We start from the raw sequence: 17,903 nt of genomic DNA, 5'->3' as shown, positions 1-17,903 counted from the left end.
TACTGAGTGTTTTTATTATGAAAGGGTGTTGAATTTTGTCAAATGCCTTTTCTGCATCAATCGAGATGATCATGTGGTTCTTTTCCTTTATTCTATTAATACGATATGTTACATTAATTGATTTTCTGTTGTTGAACTGCCCTTATACTCTTGGAATAAATCCCATTTGATTATACTGTCTAATTCTTTTAGTAAGCTTTTGGATTCAGTTTCCTAGAATTTTGTTGAGGATTTTTACATGTATATTCATTAAGGATATTGGTCTGCAATTTTCTTTTTTTGTGAGCTTAGGTACTTCTTAAGTCTCCCCTGGGCATGCCCACAGCCCTAAGCAGGCAAGTGGCCTTCTGAATTACCAGAAATGTGTCAGAAGTTTCCCAAGCCCCCTTTGGATATCTCATTCCCAACCTTTTCCTTTTTTTTTTTTTTCTTTTCTTAATATCCTGATTTTTTTTTTTTTTACTTAACATCATAACATAGAAAAAGTTCATGTTATATTAAATATTACATTAAAATTTTAACCACTGAAAAAGATTCCATTTGATGCAGCCTAATTTTAATTAGTCTATTAGTGTAGGTCTGGCTTAACATCCACAATTCTTCCCTTTGGCTTACTTCGTTACTATGGGTACATAAAAACACAGTTGCCAGTTTTTCGTTTTAAGCTTTTCCTTTGACCTGTTGGTTGCCCCAGCTCGTATTCGTTGCTTCAGGCAGCCTTGATGTTCAACAGTTGCTGCTGTTACCACAAACACCCCCAGGGAAAAGGTGGTTCATACAGAGCTAGCTCCAAATCAGGTCAGATAAAGACAGTCTTGTGAGTTGGGTCTTCCTGGGGACCACCAGACAGGTCAAATAATGGCAGTTGTCTGGGAATGGGACTTTCAAGGAGTTCCAACTCTTTTCTTTCCTATCCAGTGGCTGTCAGGCTGCAGATTTTCACCTTGATTGCAAGCTATTGATTTTCAAGGCTACCATGGAGCTGGGGAGGGGAAGTTGGGGCAAGTTAAAATGGCACAACGCTCCATGAGAAAACATACGTCCTCACAAAAACTTGTACATGAAAGTTTATAGCAGCATTATTCATATTAGCCAAAAGGTGGGACCATCCTAAATGCCCATTAACTGACAAATAGACAAAGAAAATGTAGTATATCCATACAATGGAGTATTATTCAGCCATAAAAAGGATACATGCTACAACATTGGTGACCCTTGAAATCATCATGTGGAGTGAAAGAAGCCAGTTACAAAAGACCACATATTATATGATTTCATTCATATGAAATGCCCAGAACAGAGAAACTAATAGAGACAGAAAGTATATTAGTGGTTGCTTAGTGCTTGGGGTGTGAGAGAGGGTATGGGGGACAGAAGAATGATAGCTAAAGAGTATGGGGTTTGTTTATGAGATGAGGAAAATGTCCTAAAATTTCTGTGATGATGACTGCACATACCTGTGAATATACTACAGTCATTGAATTGCACACTTTAAATAGGGGAATTATGTGGCATATGCATTATATCTCAATAAAGCTGTTAAAAAATACCACAAAGCTTGCAGTTCTATGAGATTTAGCCAGTTTTCTTGAATAAACACTCACTAGATAGCTATGAAATGGAACACATAAACATCAACATCCTATGCATTAGTGAGCTGAAATGGACTGGTTATTTACCGTTTTGAATCAGACAGTCATATGGTCTACCATGCCAAGAATGAAAACTTGAAGAATAGCACTGCATTCATCATCAAAAAGAACATTTCAAGATCTATCCTGAGTACAGTGCTGTCAGTAATATGATAACAGCCATACAAGGAAGATCAGTTAATACAACTATTATTCAAATTTACGCACCAACCACTAAGGTCAACGATGAAGTAACTGAAGATTTTTACCAACTTCTGGAGTCTGAAATTGATCAAACATGCAATCAAGATGCATTGATAATTACTGGTGATTGGAACACAAAAGCTAGAAACAAAGAAGAAGGATCAGTAGCTGGAAAATATGGCCTTGGTGATGGAAATGATGCCAGAGATCGCATGATAAAATTTTGCAAGATCAACAACTTCTTCGTTGCAAATACATTTTCTCACCAACGTAAAAAGTGACATTACACATGGACCTCATCAGATGGCATACATAGGAATTAAGTAGACGACATCTGTGGAAAGAGGTGATAGAAAAACTGAATATCATCAGTCAGAACAAGGCTGTGGGCTGACTCTGGAACAGACCATCAATTGCTCATATGCAAGTTCAAGTTGAAAAGGGAGAAAATTAGAACAAGTCCACAAGAACCAAAGTATGACATTGAGTGTATCCCACCTGAATTTACAGACCATCTCAAGAATAGATTTGACACGTTGAACACTAAGACCAGATGATTTGTGGAATGACATCAAGGATATCATACATGAAGAGAGCAAGAGGTCATTAAAAAGACAGGGGAGAAAGAAAAGACCAAAATGGATGACAGAAGACGCTCTGAAACTTACTCTTGAACATCGAGTAGCTAAAGCTAAGGGAAGAAATGATGAAGTGAAAGAACTGAACAGCAGATTTCAGAGGCCAGCTCAAGAAGAGAAAGTAGTATAATGACATGTGCAAAGAACTGGAGATAGAAAACCAAAAGGAAAGAAAATGCTCAGCATTTCTCAAGCTGAAAGAACTTAAAAAATTCAAGCCTTGACTTGCAATATTGAAGGATTCTATGGGGAAAACATTAAACAATGCAAGAAGCATCAAAAGAAGATGGAAAGAATACACAGAGTCACTATACCAAAAAGAATTCGTTGACTTTCAACCATTTTGGAAGGTAGCATATGATCAGCAACTGATGGTACTGAAGGATGAAGCCCAAGCTGCACTGAAGACACTGGCAAAAAACAGAACTCCAGAAATTGATGGAATATCAATTGAGATGTTTCAACAAACAGATGCAGTGGTGGAAGTGCTCCCTCATCTATGCCGAGAAATTTGGAAAACAGGTAACTGGTCAACCATCTGGAAGACATCCGTATTTATGCCTATTCACAAGAAAGGTGATTCAACCTAATGCAGAAATTATCAAATGATATCATTAATATCACATACAAGTAAAATTTTGCTGAAGATCATTCAAAAGTGGCTGCAGCAGTATATCATCAGGGAACTGCCAGAAATTCAAGCCAGGTTCAGAAGAGGATGTGGAACCAGGGATATCATTGCTGATGTCAGATGGATCCTGGCTGAAAGCAGAGAATACTGGAAAGATATTTACCTGTGTTTTATTGACTATGCAAAGGCATTTGACTGTGTGGATCATAACTAATTGTGGATAACATTTCTCAGGATGGGAATTCCAGGACACTTAATTGTGCTCATGAGGAAACTGTACATAGATCAAGAGGCAGTCATTAAAACAGAACAAGGGGATACTGCCTGGTTTAAAGACAGGAAAGGTGTGCATCTGGGTTGTATCTTTTCACCATACCTATTCAATCTGTACCTTGAGCAAATAATCTGAGAAGCTGGGCTCTATGAAGAAGAACGGGCATGAGAATTGGAGGAAGACTCGTTAACAACATACATTATGCTGATGACACAACTTTGCTTGCTGCAAGTGAAGAGGACTTGAAGCACTTACTGATGAAGATCAAAAACTATAACCTTCAGCATGGATTACATCTCAACATAAAGAAAACAAAAAACTTCACAACTGGACCAATGAGCAGCATCATGATAAACAGAGAAAAAATGGAAGTAGTCAAGGATTTCATTTTATTTGGATCCACAATCAACATCCATGGAAGCAGCAGCCAAGAAGTCAAAAGACACATTGCACTGGGCAAATCTGCTGCAAAGATGTTGCCTTGAAGACTAAGGTGCACCTGACCCAAGCCATGGTGTTTTCAATCGCCTCGTATGTGTGTGAAAGCTGGATGATCAATAAGGAAGATCAAAGAATTGACGCCTTTGAATTGTGGTGTTGGTGAAGGGTATCGAACATACCATGGACTGCTAAAAGAATGAACATATCTGTCTTGCAATACGTACAACCAGAATGCTCCTTAGAAAGAAGGATGGAGAGACTGTGTCTTACATACTTTGGACAAATTGTCAGGGGGGAACAGTCCCTGGAGAAGGACATCATGCTTGGCAAAGTACAGGGTCAGCGGGAAATAGGAAGACCCTCAATGAGGTGGATTGACACAGCGGCTGCAACAGTGGGCTCAAGCATAACAATGATTGTGAGGATGGCACAGGACTGGGCAGTGTTCTGCTCTGTTGTGCGTAGGGTCGCTATGAGTCGGAATCGACTCGATGGCACCTAACAACAACAACAACAGATTGCTATAAGCTTTGGTTAATCAACAGATGTCTGAAAAAGTTGATTCTGACAACTTTTGCCAGTTTTCTTATTACTTTTATGGAAAGGGAGGATTTTGAAAGCTTTTATGCTACCACTTTTGTTTACATCCTCCCTTCACTTCTAAGACTAGGTACTACATTCTGCTCCTATCATCCTTAGAATAAAAACTACATTCTATTCCATTAACCTATAATGCAAGATACACAAGACACATCAAGACCCCCTCTCTTTAGTACACATGTAGGTATCACATTCTGTTTTCCTAAATTCTGCCCAGTCTTGATGACTTGATGCATTTTCTTCTGCTTTCCTCCACAGGAGGAGGGTGGCAGCGGTGGGTGATGGGAAGAGTTGATAAAGAGCAAAAACATCCCACCATACTCAATATTCCACTCTTCTTTTCCGCCCTCACCTCCCTCTGTTGCCTCCCTCACTCCCCACCCCAGGTGTCCTATGTGAAAGCCATTGACATTTGGATGGCCGTGTGCCTGCTCTTCGTGTTCTCAGCCCTGCTTGAGTATGCTGCTGTCAACTTTGTGTCTCGGCAGCACAAAGAGCTGCTCCGATTCAGGAGGAAGCGGAGACATCACAAGGTAGGCCTTTGGGTCACTGCGTAAGGAGGGACAGCTGGTGGTAAATGGAAATTCCAAGCAGTCTCGTCTTAAAATACTCATTTCTCTGGATCGTCCTTCTCAGTGGGTATGGAAGGCAAGAAATAAGGATTAAAGTCGCAGCTTCCCCTTTCATAAACAATGCCATGGTCTGGTCCATAGGTAGTCACTCTTCCAACCCTAACAACTTACAGATACTACCAGGTTACAGCCAAAGACAGAACTGATGGAGAAAATGTTGGTGGGGCCATGATGTTAACTCACTGATAAACCCAGAATATGGTAGGCTGAGAGATGTCTATTGTTTTTTGTTTTTGTTTTTTTCTACAAGGCTGCCTTATTTCAATGGGCTTGGTTCTGAAAAAGCATTCCACCACAGAGTATGATCTTAAAGTAGAATGACCAAGCTCCACATCTGCTTGCTTCCTACCTCCAGGAAAGGCAGCCCCAAGATCTTCTCCCAGAATGGGTTCTCTCACCTTGTGAGGGATTGAATAAAATAGTATAAACAAATGTTCAAAGGGATGAAAAAACTAATGAACAAGGGGCAGGCTTTCCAGCCAGAGAGTCTGCCCTCAAGTCTTTCCCGTGACAGATCAGAGCAGCCAAGGACCCATACTGTATGACCTGTCAGGTTATACCACACTCCTGCCATATACCAAAGCCCTATAAGCTTTAGATGGAACTCTTCAAAATAACTGCTTACCCAGCTACAATATACTGTGACAAAGGACTCTGCTTTTTTAGTTCTCTTTGGTATGTGACTTCAAGTTAGTTTTTTCTGGGCCCAATTTCTCCATCTGTAAAATGGGCTCAATGGGCATAATGGGGGACTGTGGTGATAGTAAATTGAGGAGGTGCCAAAGCAGCTTGTAGTTTCATTCCTACCGCACAAGTGCCAGGTTTTAAAATTATTACGTATGCACAGATTTTTCATCGGTATGTTTCCTAAACATCAGCAATGTAATGTGATTAACTTCTGGCATTTTACCATAGGCAGGAGAGAGACTTTCCCAGACAGAAAATGTCCATGGGGGTTAAGATAAGCTATCACCACCCTTCTCAATCTGCACTGGAAGAGGAAACTATCTTGTGTGTAGCTAACTAGACAAGACTTCTTAAAAGACCCCTAGTTTTAGTGCTTCCATAATAAAAAAAAATACTGCCCATTAAATACCTTGACTCTTTAAAAAAAAAAAAAACTATCAAAGAAACTGCCCAAATTCAACTGTCTCTGAGATTTTTCTTTTTCCCTTTTCTCCATGGGTTAGCTGCTTTTAACATTTGTTTTTTGCTGGGAGAAGGTTAACACAGAGAGACACTTCTTTGGGAAGACTATGTCCAAAACATCTGGTTAGCCTCAAAACCAAAGAAAACTCAAACCCATTGCCATTGAGTGGATTCCAACTCTAGCAACCTTATAGGACAGAGTAGAACTACTCCATAGGGTTTCCAAGGAGCGGCTGGTAGATTTGAACTGCCATGGTTTGGTTAGCAGCAGAGATTTTGCCACTCCATCCCAGGATGCTCCATGTGCAGTTGGTTAGTCGTTTCCTGCCACCTGCTGGTTAGACTAGGAATAACAAGCCTTTTTCTGGTCATTCCTAAGGAATTTCGTTTCTCTCCGCTACATAGTGAAACTGATAATCTTCTAGCCAGATAGGGCCTCCAGTCCACACCTCCATCCCTTCTCACTCTTGTGTTTCACAGATGAGGAAGGCAGAGAACAATTCACCCAAAGCCACACGGAAAGTAAATTTAGTGCTTCCTCTTGCATAGCTAGGGCCCAGTGAAAAAACATGTCCAGGCCTCCCTAACCCCAGCAAGGGCAGATTTGTATTGATATGCAACAGAACCAGATCCAGCCCTTTTCCAAACACTGGGTCCAGTAATTTGGCCAGCTTCCCCCAACTCCTCTCCTTGACCCTGGCACAAGCCCTCTACTGTCCCCCTCCTCATAAACATTTATTGAGCTCCTATTTGCCAAGCCCCATAGCAAGTCCTCTTCCTCCCACTTTTACGGTGAGGGTTGCTGGACCACATTCATTCATTTGCCAAAGATTTTTTGAGCATTTCTCTACGTCTCAAACCCTCTCAGTGCTAGGGATACGACCCTGTTTTTTAAAAGAAAGTGGAAAAAAGGAGTTGGGACAGGTGATGACAGACAAGTAAACATTTATTTATTCAACAAATATTTACTTAGTTTTATGTTCAGTGTTGAGGGTACAGTGAACATGACAGACTTTGCCTCTACTTTTACGAAGCTTACAGTCTAATGAGAGAGACACATATTAGTCAGGGAATTATAATACAATGTGATAAAACCAGTTGCCATCGAGTCAATTCTCATGGTGACCCCGTGTGTGTCAGAATAGAACTCTGCTCTGTGGGGTTTTCAATGTCCCATGTTTCAGAAGTAGATCACCAGGCCTTTCTTCTTAGGAACCTCTGGGTGGACTCGAACATTCCAACCTTTCATTTAGCAGCCAAGGGTATTAACTGTTTACACTACCCAGGGACTCCAATACAATGTAATATGAGCGTATTATTTAAAGAGAGCGGGGAGGAGGTACAGTGAGCTTATGGAGCATAAAGCAAGGCAACCTAGCCTATCTTTGGAGGCTTAGGGAAGGCTTCCTAAGTAAGAACAGGTAAAAGAGAAGGAAGCTGAGGGCATGGAGAGTTGGGAGAGTATTCCAGGCAGAGTAAACAACTTACAGAGGCTCAGAGTTAAAGAGAAGGAATATGGCACTTTGAAAGATATAAAAATATTTCAGGGTGACTGGGGCATAGAATATGGAGCCCTGTGGTGCAGTAGTTAAGCACTTGCCTGCTAAGTGAAAGGTTGGCAGTTCAAATCCACCAGCCGCTCCACAGGAGAAAAGTTTATAGCTTGGAAACCCTATAGGGCAGTTCTACTCTGTCCTATATGGTCACTATGACTTAAGATCAACTCAATGGCAATGGGTTTGATTTGGTTTGGGGCATAGAATGCCAGGTAGAGAGTGATGCACAATGAGGCTGAAGAGGTAGACAGGGTCCAGGTAATCTAAGGCCTTGTTTACCATGTTAAGGATTTTCGTTATCCTGAAGTCAACAGCAGCCTATTAAAATGTTCTAAGCAGAAGATGACCAATAAGATCTGTGTGTTATAACAACCCAGATGGGCTGTGGGGCCAGGCTGGAGGCAGTAGGAAGACTAGATTCGAGGTCACCGCAACAAGCCCAGTTGGCAGAGGGTGGCCAAAGCTAGGTGAGCAAGATGGAGAAGTGGGGGCAGCTGTGGATCCTATACTGAGTTTCTTGTTCTCTGAGGGTCCTGACCTGCATGGGAAGAAGAAGAAGAAGGGTCTCGATCCTAAAAGTTCTCACGTTCTAGGAGGGCGATGTAAGTTGATGAAACTTCCCCAGGGCCACATACAATGAGTCACCAGGTCAGCTAAGACCAAAACACTGGGCTCTCAGTGGCCCTCTCAGAGCTCACATGGAAAGATAACAAAACTATATATGATAGGAGCAGACAATGGGAGCTCCATGAGTCAGATCAGGGCAAGATTGCCATGAGCTGGGAAAGGGATGAACTAGAAGGATAAGGTAGAAAGCATTTTGGTAGTAGGCATAAGCAGGAGGGTAGGAATGCACAAGAGATGACTGAGAAAATACAACAAAGCTGGGAGGGGTGCAAAGCATATGGTGGGGGGAGGGGGAAAAGCCTGGAAAGGTAAGTTAGCACCAAACGATGAAAGATCTTGAATAACAACTTGTCTAAAAATCCAGATCTGTTGAGGTCACAGCTGCCAGGGAAATGGTAACATGGCAGCTGGAAGAAGCTGTGGACTCCCATCTTGGGAGATGGAGATGAGGTCAGAGCTTTTGCTCCCTGCTGGATCATTCACACTCACCCCACCCACAGGAGGAGTTAATTGGGGAGGAGGGTGGGGGGAGAGGGCATGGACACAACAGAGGCAAAGCAGGGGAATCTCTTCAAATTGTCCCCTTGATTTCTAACAAAAATCTAGTACGGACAGCACTCAGAACGTCTGCTCATCTCTAACGTCTTCTAATGCTCAAAAGAATCATTTGAGGTAGTGGGGTGAGTCTTATCCCCTACTTACAGGAAAAAAAGATCAATCTGAGACCCAGAGAAGGAAGCAATTTGCCTAAGGTCATATAGTCAGCAAGTGACAGAGCTGAGACTTGAGTTCAGCTCTTCAGACTCCAAACCACATTCCTATCCCCTGGTTTGCATCTGTTTCAGCATGCAAGTGGCGCCCTTCTATAAGGCAGAACTCCCCAGCCAGCCAAAAGCCTTCAGGAACCTTGAATGTTAGTCTGAGAGGCAGGGAAAACCAGATAGGCATGGCCTGGCCCCCAGGGGAGTGCCTTGCAGGGAGGGTGCCCAACTCCTATCTTATTTTAAGTAGAGCCCCATGTTGAATCTATTCCAGGAGGATGAGGCTGGAGAGGGTCGCTTCAACTTCTCTGCCTATGGGATGGGCCCAGCCTGTCTGCAAGCCAAGGATGGAATCTCGGTCAAGGGTGCCAACAACAACACCACCACTAACCCCCCTCCTGCGCCATCTAAGACCCCAGAGGAGATGCGAAAACTCTTCATCCAGAGGGCCAAGAAAATCGACAAAATATCCCGCATTGGCTTCCCCATGGCCTTCCTCATCTTTAACATGTTCTACTGGATCATCTACAAGATCGTCCGTAGGGAGGATGTCCATAACCAGTGAAGGGTCTGGGGTGTGGGGGGTGGGGTGGGGAGAGGGCAGGGTGGGAACAGCACAGGAATCTGAGAGCCTAAGCAAGAGAAGGGGGAGAGAGGGAGAGGGCACACACACACAACTCTCTCTCTGCCGTACGTGCAATAGCAAAATGCAGCGATGCATGAATTTTAGGATGAGGCAATGTCTATTTAACCTCGGGTGGCGGGGAGGAACTTTTCTAATATAGGAACTGAAGGGCGGGGAGGAAGGGGTAGGGTAAGGGTGGAGGGTGGGGAGTGGAGGGATAACAGCTTTCAAAAATTTGAGTCCATGGGCTGTGCAGTTGCCCTGTTTGGAAGGAGGGTACAGTCTGCTTCAGAGCAGAAGGAAAGCAATGTAATATATGATATATATTCATGCTTAATATTAATGCAAAACCACGAGAACAAAAGATCTGTTTCTTAACCTATCAGCCTAGTAACTGCTTAAATTCTTAAAGTCACAGAAGTGATGGACAATTTTTCCCAGAGTGGAAATAGTCACAAATATGCTTGCTCTGGTGTGTGTTCCACATCACACCCTTCCAAATGCCATAACTAGCTTCAAACTGGCCCAGGTGGACACATGCCAAAAAGCCATCCTGCCTCTGCTTCAAGAGGAATGTGGGGCTTAGGCGTGGGCAGCGGAAATGGCGCAAGTTGGAGAGACAAGTAGGGAGCGACGAAAGAGATGGGACATTTCAGAGGCCCAAGATTGAGAACCCAGGTAACTCCACGTCAATTCTAATGTCTCAAAGTTACAGATCACACTTGCCCCTCTCTTAAGTCCTCTTGCTTCTGTGCTTCAACACCCAGCCCACTTAGCCTTCACCACCACCCAGAAATGGCCGCCCTGGTTTTCTCATAACGTTGCCAATATGCAATCTTTTATACGGTTAAAAAAAATAATAATAATCTCAAGAAATAATATGCAGATAGACTGAGTGTAAACTGATACACTTTTTTAAATGTCTATTTTTTTGGAGAGTCTCTTTAGAATTACAAGTGGGGGTGTATGTTCGGGAAGGTGGAGTCAGTAGAATGAAGTGTATTTATTATATTCTGATTCTACAGAGTGAAGTTTTAAGAGGTGAAAGGGTAGTTCTGAGGCTGCTACAGCTTAGGTGTATATGGGTGGGGAGAGTTCAGAAAGCCTATTCATTATTTTTTGACATTTCATGTATCATAAATAATGTGGGAAGTTTGGGGAGATGACCCCATTATATTTTTATAAGTCCCTTTTTTTCTTTTTTGGTGCTTTGTTTAGCTTTAACATTTATGAAGATTAGACAAATATCCTCTTTCCTTCTAACTCTGAAGTGCCAGGACTGTCCCAGGATAGTAAGGGTACTTCAGAAAAAAAGGAGAGGGACTAGGAGATGAATGGGGGTGGGGAGAGAAGTCCTGTTGAAGGACATAAATATTCACAGATGGGTGGTCTACACGGTAAGTCATGGTGGTGGGGTCAAAGAGGGGAGCTGTCGCCTCTCCCCCCTCTCTGCCCACAACACTGTACCTGAAATAGGCATGTTGAAAGATGGCACTGTTGTCTGCTGCATTTTCCCTGTCTTGGGCCCATGGCCATGATGTTGGAATTTATTTCCTTTTATGCACTTTAGTATCTTGGCCTTGTACAAAACAGGAGGTAAGATGGTGAGACACAGCTGACAATCAGTTTGTACTGAGGCTAGGGGTTTCATTTGTGGCTTTAGGGCATCCCCAAATTGGGGCAGGATGGAGGGGGAGTGGTGTCAAGAGTTGAGACATTGGGAGTCTAGCTCCTCACTTAAAGTACCTTCCCCCTAGGGAAATTTCTCCCATTATGCATGGCACAATAGCTAATGCCTGTACAGGGCCCCAACAGCAGGCCAAGACAAGGATCTAGAGTGATTTAGGTAAAGCAGATACACTATGCAGCCAAAAAGGACTTGGCTTTGAGGCTAGAATGATAAAGATGTTTACATCCAGGTCCCAAAGTCGATGAGTCATCGCCTTCCCTTCTCTTGGCCTGCGTAGATCAGAAAGCTAAAACGCATTCCAGCCTTGGATGATATGGGACAGAACCTAGAATCCTTTTTCCTAAGAAACCTTGAGGGATGGGAGCCAAGTGGATAGGAGTCTTTCATCTCAGACCATCTTTTTCCCCATCATAAACGTGTGGCCAAATGAAGGAACGTTAAAAAGAGGGACTTGAACAACTACTAAAAGATCAAGAGTGGAACATCAGTCTTTGAATTATTAGCACCTTTCATTAGCACTGTATTCACTTTAAGGGAGAAAAAACCTCAATCCTAAAATGGTGCATGAATCTCTGGAGCTTCTGTTAGTCCCTTTCATTAGCACTTTATCCACTTTATTTAAGGGGAAATTGTTTAATTTAAAAACTAAGTTTAGAAAAATTAAAGAAACCCTTCCCTCTATATATTACTAAATTCGGAATGTCTGATGTCTAGGTGAGTCAGCTAACAGAGGTACTAGGCCTCCATCAGGGGCTAAAGACAATATGAATCATACTAAGGCATTTTGCCTCTACCCAAACAGTGAAATCTACAGATTCCAAACTGGCCTTCTAGTCAGAGATGTCTAGAATCCCTCAGAGACAGAGAAATTACTGGGCCATTTCCCCATCCTTACTGGGTCCTTGTGCTTCTCCCATCATGCCACCATGTTCACCTTCTGGGCCCCATGGGGAGCTGCCAGGTTTGAATGACAGCATTCAACAGACAATGGGATCTTCTATTTGAAATACAGAGAAGGAATGCCACTGGAATCTTCTCTCAGATTATTTCAAACTTAGTGTCTCTCAAGGAAAAGAAATATGAGGAGAAGCAGTATAGCAATGAAAAAAAGGACCTGAATTTTTGTCCCACCACCAATACATTGGGTGACCTTGAGTAAAGATTAAGTTTTAGTTTCTCCAGATACACAGCGGGGAGAGTGGAATAGGCGATCTCTGAACTCCTTCCTAGCTCTCATGGCTCAATCAATCTGTGATCTAAAGGAAGTTCACACACCTAAAGGTTTAATGTCACTTTGACTTCTGAATCCTCCTCTGGGTGGGTGTACTCACATATGTGCATGCATACCTGGACCCACACAATTCTTGTTGCCTTTCTTCTTTAGAAAATGTACAGACACGTTTTTCCTCTTGCACCACTTTGTCAAAGCTGAACAGTGGTGAGGAAAGGACATCAATCATTATAAATTAAAAAATACCATCATGAATTAGGAATGGGAGCATGCTCAAAGAGAGTGGATCATTAATGTGTAATGTAAGAAGTTAGCAATGAACTACACAGAATTTATCATTAGAAAAAATCAAGCTAGATCATTTAGGCCTACTGTGTTTTGGGGAGGTTTGAGGGGGGGTTGGGGTAGTTCAAATGAACGGCAATATTTTCTTAATTCCCTTTTCAGTTTGAGCCCAGGGGTTACCATGCTTTGGGACTACACGTGCCAGGTGGTACAGTAGGGAAGAGAAACTGATTTAGGTGCAATGAATGGTTTCCTGGGTTCCAAATCCTTACATGTGTAGACCAGTATTTTATGGATGGAGAATGGGATACTGACATAGAGGATTTGGTGATTTCACCCACCTCCAAAACTGCAGCTAATCCCAGGAGCCAAGTTTAGGAGGTGTTAATTAAGCAGAGAGATGGTAACCAATAACTTCTCACCTATTAGTTTACAGTATATCTCATTTGTTTCAAGAGCAGCCAAAATAAATGGCTCAGCTCTGCCGTCCCCTGGTCCTTTCAAACATTCAAGAGCCCATTCCTGGCTAAGGCTGTAGTGAGTGACCAAGGAGAGGCATGAATAGAAAGAAAATGTATATGTGCGTAGTATCTTAAATTTAACTCTATTTTTAGTTCATCTCTAGAGACCAGAAGATTGTTTGACTCAAATTATTTTTTCTCCTTCTAAGCTGTCAGTAAATAAGGAATAAATCCCTCTAAGAAGCTCACCAGTATTTTTCAGATGATTTTTTTCACACTGAGGAGAAAATAAATATGATGGAGCTGTTCCTTTCCTTCAAAGTACATATCTTTATGAGCATCATAAAAAGAGATGGTGTTTTGTGAGGCTTCATGGTATTAGACTGCAGGATAGGTCGCTGCCTAGCTGAAGTGGTTCCACCAGTGATAGCAGTCAGTCTCTGGGACAGTTAGATTCCTTAGTTAATTGCAGCACACTGGAATTGAAAGAAGTTCTCATTACATCTGCCATAACTGCCTCCTTACCAGAAGAAGCTGGCAAGCAGAAGGCTTGGTAGTGGTGCCATCTGCGTCAGCTATAGGATTGGGGTCAAGACTTGAGACTTGCAGCTGCTTCCCCACCTGGCGGGAAGCCCAGCAGGGACAATGAGTACCTCTCTGAAAGCTATCATATTTACTTGACAAGCGCTTTCTGCACATTCTATAGAAGCAGGCAAGATCAGGCTCTCTCTGTGGGCTGTGTTTTCCTGGTTGGCTGGAAGTCTTGCACTTTGAGCACCTAGCAAGCTCTGTTGAGAGAGGGTGAATGGACCTCTACCCCTGATTTCCAGCATCTTTAATTCATGAACCAGCCAGACCAAAAATTCTTTAAACCAGTAAGCAGGAAGCATGTTCTTAAAATATAATTCCTCTTTTTTCCTCCTCTAAGCCCTTTCTCTCGGAAACCAACTCCAGAAATTTGTATTAAGAACCTGTTTTTCTGAAGCTCTGTGATAGTCAGAAACAGGACCTTACACTAATCAAAGGAAGGAAATTCTTAGAATAGGCCTTATTTTAAGTGAGCTGGCTGGCTTGCGCTTAACTACTTGTATCAGTGTAAGTAAAATTGTGTGTTTGTTGTAAGCTTTGATCTTAAAAACCAGACCCAGTGCCCTCGAGTCGAATCCAACTCATAGCGACCCTATAGTATCCTAAAATCCCAGTTGATAGGGAGAACATCCTTGGGGTGGTTGAAATTCCTTTAAGGATAAGGAACTTTAAAAATTTTTTGAAATGTTGCCCTCCCCACCCTAGCCCACTGTTAAGAGAATGAGAGATGATTTTTTTTCTGACAGTCCCAGCTGAAGATCCCAGAATATGAAGGGCAAGGGTACCCTGCCAACACCTCTCCCAGGCCTAAATAATCTAGAATCTTGAGGCCCAGACTAGGTAATGCCTATACCAAGTATCCCACTGCTTCCGTAAGTATTTCTCAACCTGTAGAGACAGCAATGGCGGGAGATAGGTTTGCTAATGCGTGAGTGCTGTTTCATACTGTTTTGATGGAGCTGTGTGGTTATTTAAAGCAATAATTAAGGTGCTTTATCATTCTTCGGAACAGCAAAATGAGTTTCAAAGTAGAAATTATTGCCCAATATTTTTTAGGATCATTAAGGCTTCTTCAGCTAACATCCAGACCATTACTTCTCCCCGTTTTGCTCTTCCCCCCTCCTCCCATTGTCTCCCTCTCAATTGGCATTTCCTCCATTTCATCAGTTTGTGCAGCTCATTTTGTGAAACCAAACTCTGCCAGAAGATGCTGATTTATTTCTGAAGGGGAAGGGGAGCCAGAACGAATGCAGTAGCTTCTGTCTCATTTGTTTTAGGCTTGGATTTCTAGTCCCCTTCTTGCCCGTGCATTTTGAAATTTCATTGCTCTGGAAAATTTCCATTGGAACATTGGGTCGAGAAGTCAGAGTGTAGAGACTGGTGAGCGGAAAATATACACTTCAGAGGAGCCCAGTGATGAAAATTATATTCTACATAAGGCCATTAACCAGTTACAGGATAGTATCACCTAACTAATCTGGGATGAAGGATATTTGCTGGCTGCTTACAGTTTCCAGGCATAATGGGTCTCCCATTCCTCCCCAACACACACACACTACTACACCCCCAAATAAAACCTCACCCTAGCAATGCTCCTGTATTGCTTTCAAACTCCTGTAGTTCCAAAAAACACTGCTTATAATCAGGAAACACTGCTTGTCTTTCTCCACAGAGATGCATTTATGCTTCGTATCAGTGGAATCTTCACATTTCTAAGGTGACATTGTGACAAATGATCACTCTGCCTACATCTGGCCCTGGAATTAAGGAGAACATTGCAGGTAGAAACTTTTTTCTGGTTCCCAAGTTTAAAAATCCACTAATAAAAACAGATTTTTAAAGACTCCGTTTTTAAATATCCTCCTCAGACAATAAAATGGAAATCATACTGTGAACAGGCTGTTTCTCACTCCTGCCTCAACACCCTGTAGCCACTTCCTTCTTTGCTCCTGAAAGATATTAAAGACCTCTAGGATGGATGGGTGGGGTAGATGTGTGATAAAGGAAGCATAGTAAAATAATGGTATAACCCAAGTGGTGGGTGTAATGCTTTCAAGTTTCCCCCTCACAGAGCTTCAGGTTCTCCGTCTATAAAATAGGAGTATTGAATTAGTTGATCTTGAAGGGCCTCCCCAGCCATATAGCTCTTTTAAAGGCCATTTCTCTAGTTGCCTTTGTTTGAAGAAAAAATGGAGGATATTCCCCAGATTCTGAGGCAGTCTCACTCTTCACTTTATCATTTTATCTTTTCAACATGTGACCTTGAGAAAGATGGTGTGTCTGTGATCCTCAGTTACCTTATGTATTTGGGGACAATAATACCCACATCACCTGTCCATTTAGATAGAATGACAATGAATGTTAACACCACCCCCTCCATTGTAAGCCACCCAGCATTCTCATTATCTCTATCACTCTGAAATTCTTACCACCTCTTCCTGTTTGCCGGAAGAGGTCATTAAAGAGGTTTCTTTCAAAACTGAGGTCTCTTCCCAAATAGCCAAATCCACCTGTCCTACAGAACAGCCGGTTTGGTGACATTTCATGACTAGCTCCAAGGACTCCTTCACCGGCGAATTACTCCACGCTTGCCCCAGAGCTTATGCATGCACTGAGAGACCTAAATTCTAGTCCTGATTCCACATATCAAGCGCCTATATCCCTTTTTCTCCCGCAGATATCATTTGAGTGCCCACTAAATGGGATGTATCCTGTTATGCTCTAAATAGAAACAAAAATGCAGCTCTTGCTCTCAGAAAGGCAACATTAAGAGTATAACTGTCACTCACATGTAAGCTAGTAACACATTGTGAAAAACCTTGAATCAAACAGTAATACTGTTACTTACAGCACCTGTTGTATGCTAGGCTCTTTAAATTGTAATTAATTCCCACAGTGGTCCTGAGGAAACTGAGGCACTGAAACTTTATGTTCCTAGCCCAAGTTTAAAGCCTTACCAAAAAAAATTTTGGACATTATTCTATAGACAATGGGAAGCTATTGTTTTGAACGTACACATGACATGAGTTGACCTCTCCCCTGTACGTTTTTGACCTTTAATAAATTATTCCACCCTCTGTAGCCTTAGTCACCCCCCTGTAAATAACCTATCCTCCCAATTTGTTATGAATATAAAATCAAGTAATTAAAGTGGTAGTTTACTTTGTCGTTAAAAAGCAGTATAAAGATGAAACTTTTATTTAACTATATTGTAGTTTACGTGAATCTTGTATCTACTGATAAAAATATGGACCTTTTTGCCTAGCTACATTCCAATATACAAAAATTTAATCTCCTACTAATCTGTCAAATGCCAAGGAATACCATCTTGGACCAAAAATCAAACATCTTGATTAAGAACCAAAGACACTCCTTGGCCTTCCTCTTCTTAAAACTTGGTCTCTGTCAGTCTGCCGTAAAGGGTTAAGAACCTACTAAACCAGTCTTTGATGCATAAAAGATTTGGAGTTGATATAGAGGGCATAGTCTGGCTATAGATGTGTAGTACAAATGGGTAAAATGAGTAAATAACAGGGATTATTAGATGGTATTTAGAGAATATTGAGAACCATCCTGGTTTGTAGCCTTACATAAAGCGTGCCTGGAATGGCTTGGATTGGGCAGGAATCAAGGTTAAGGTCAATACCTTCTCTGGAAGTCTTTCCTAAGTCACCAGGGTTTCCTGTTCTTAAGTCTAGAATCCCTTTAATCATTTACTCAACAAAGATGAGTTAAGAACCTGCTATAAAAAATGCAGAGCAGAGGAACCAAAAACAAGCACCATCCCTAACTATAGGGCTTACACTTTAGTGAAGTGAGATGTGATAGGAATAACTAATTCAGGGGAAGATGTGGTAACATAGGAAGAGACAGAGAGAG

At 42.0% G+C, this 17,903-nt stretch overlaps 1 protein-coding gene across 2 annotated transcripts in view; it reads left to right on the top strand.

Moving 5' to 3' along the window:
* GLRA1 (glycine receptor alpha 1) overlaps positions 1–9,709 on the top strand; it is a 97,521-nt gene extending 87,812 nt beyond the window's left edge. The window contains exons 8-9 of one of the 2 annotated variants that reach the window (XM_049858654.1): positions 4,806–4,952; positions 9,419–9,709. In XM_049858654.1, coding sequence (XP_049714611.1) covers positions 4,806–4,952; positions 9,419–9,709 — 438 coding nt within the window. Of the gene's footprint in view, positions 1–4,805; positions 4,953–9,394 lie in introns of both variants that reach the window. The other variant, XM_049858644.1, reaches the window with a different exon arrangement.
* The last annotated feature ends 8,194 nt before the right edge of the window (positions 9,710–17,903 follow it).

Source organism: Elephas maximus, chromosome 2 (assembly GCF_024166365.1).
Source record: "Elephas maximus indicus isolate mEleMax1 chromosome 2, mEleMax1 primary haplotype, whole genome shotgun sequence".
NCBI classification, from domain to species: domain Eukaryota; kingdom Metazoa; phylum Chordata; class Mammalia; order Proboscidea; family Elephantidae; genus Elephas; species Elephas maximus.
This window is presented reverse-complemented; position numbering and strand designations above follow the sequence as displayed.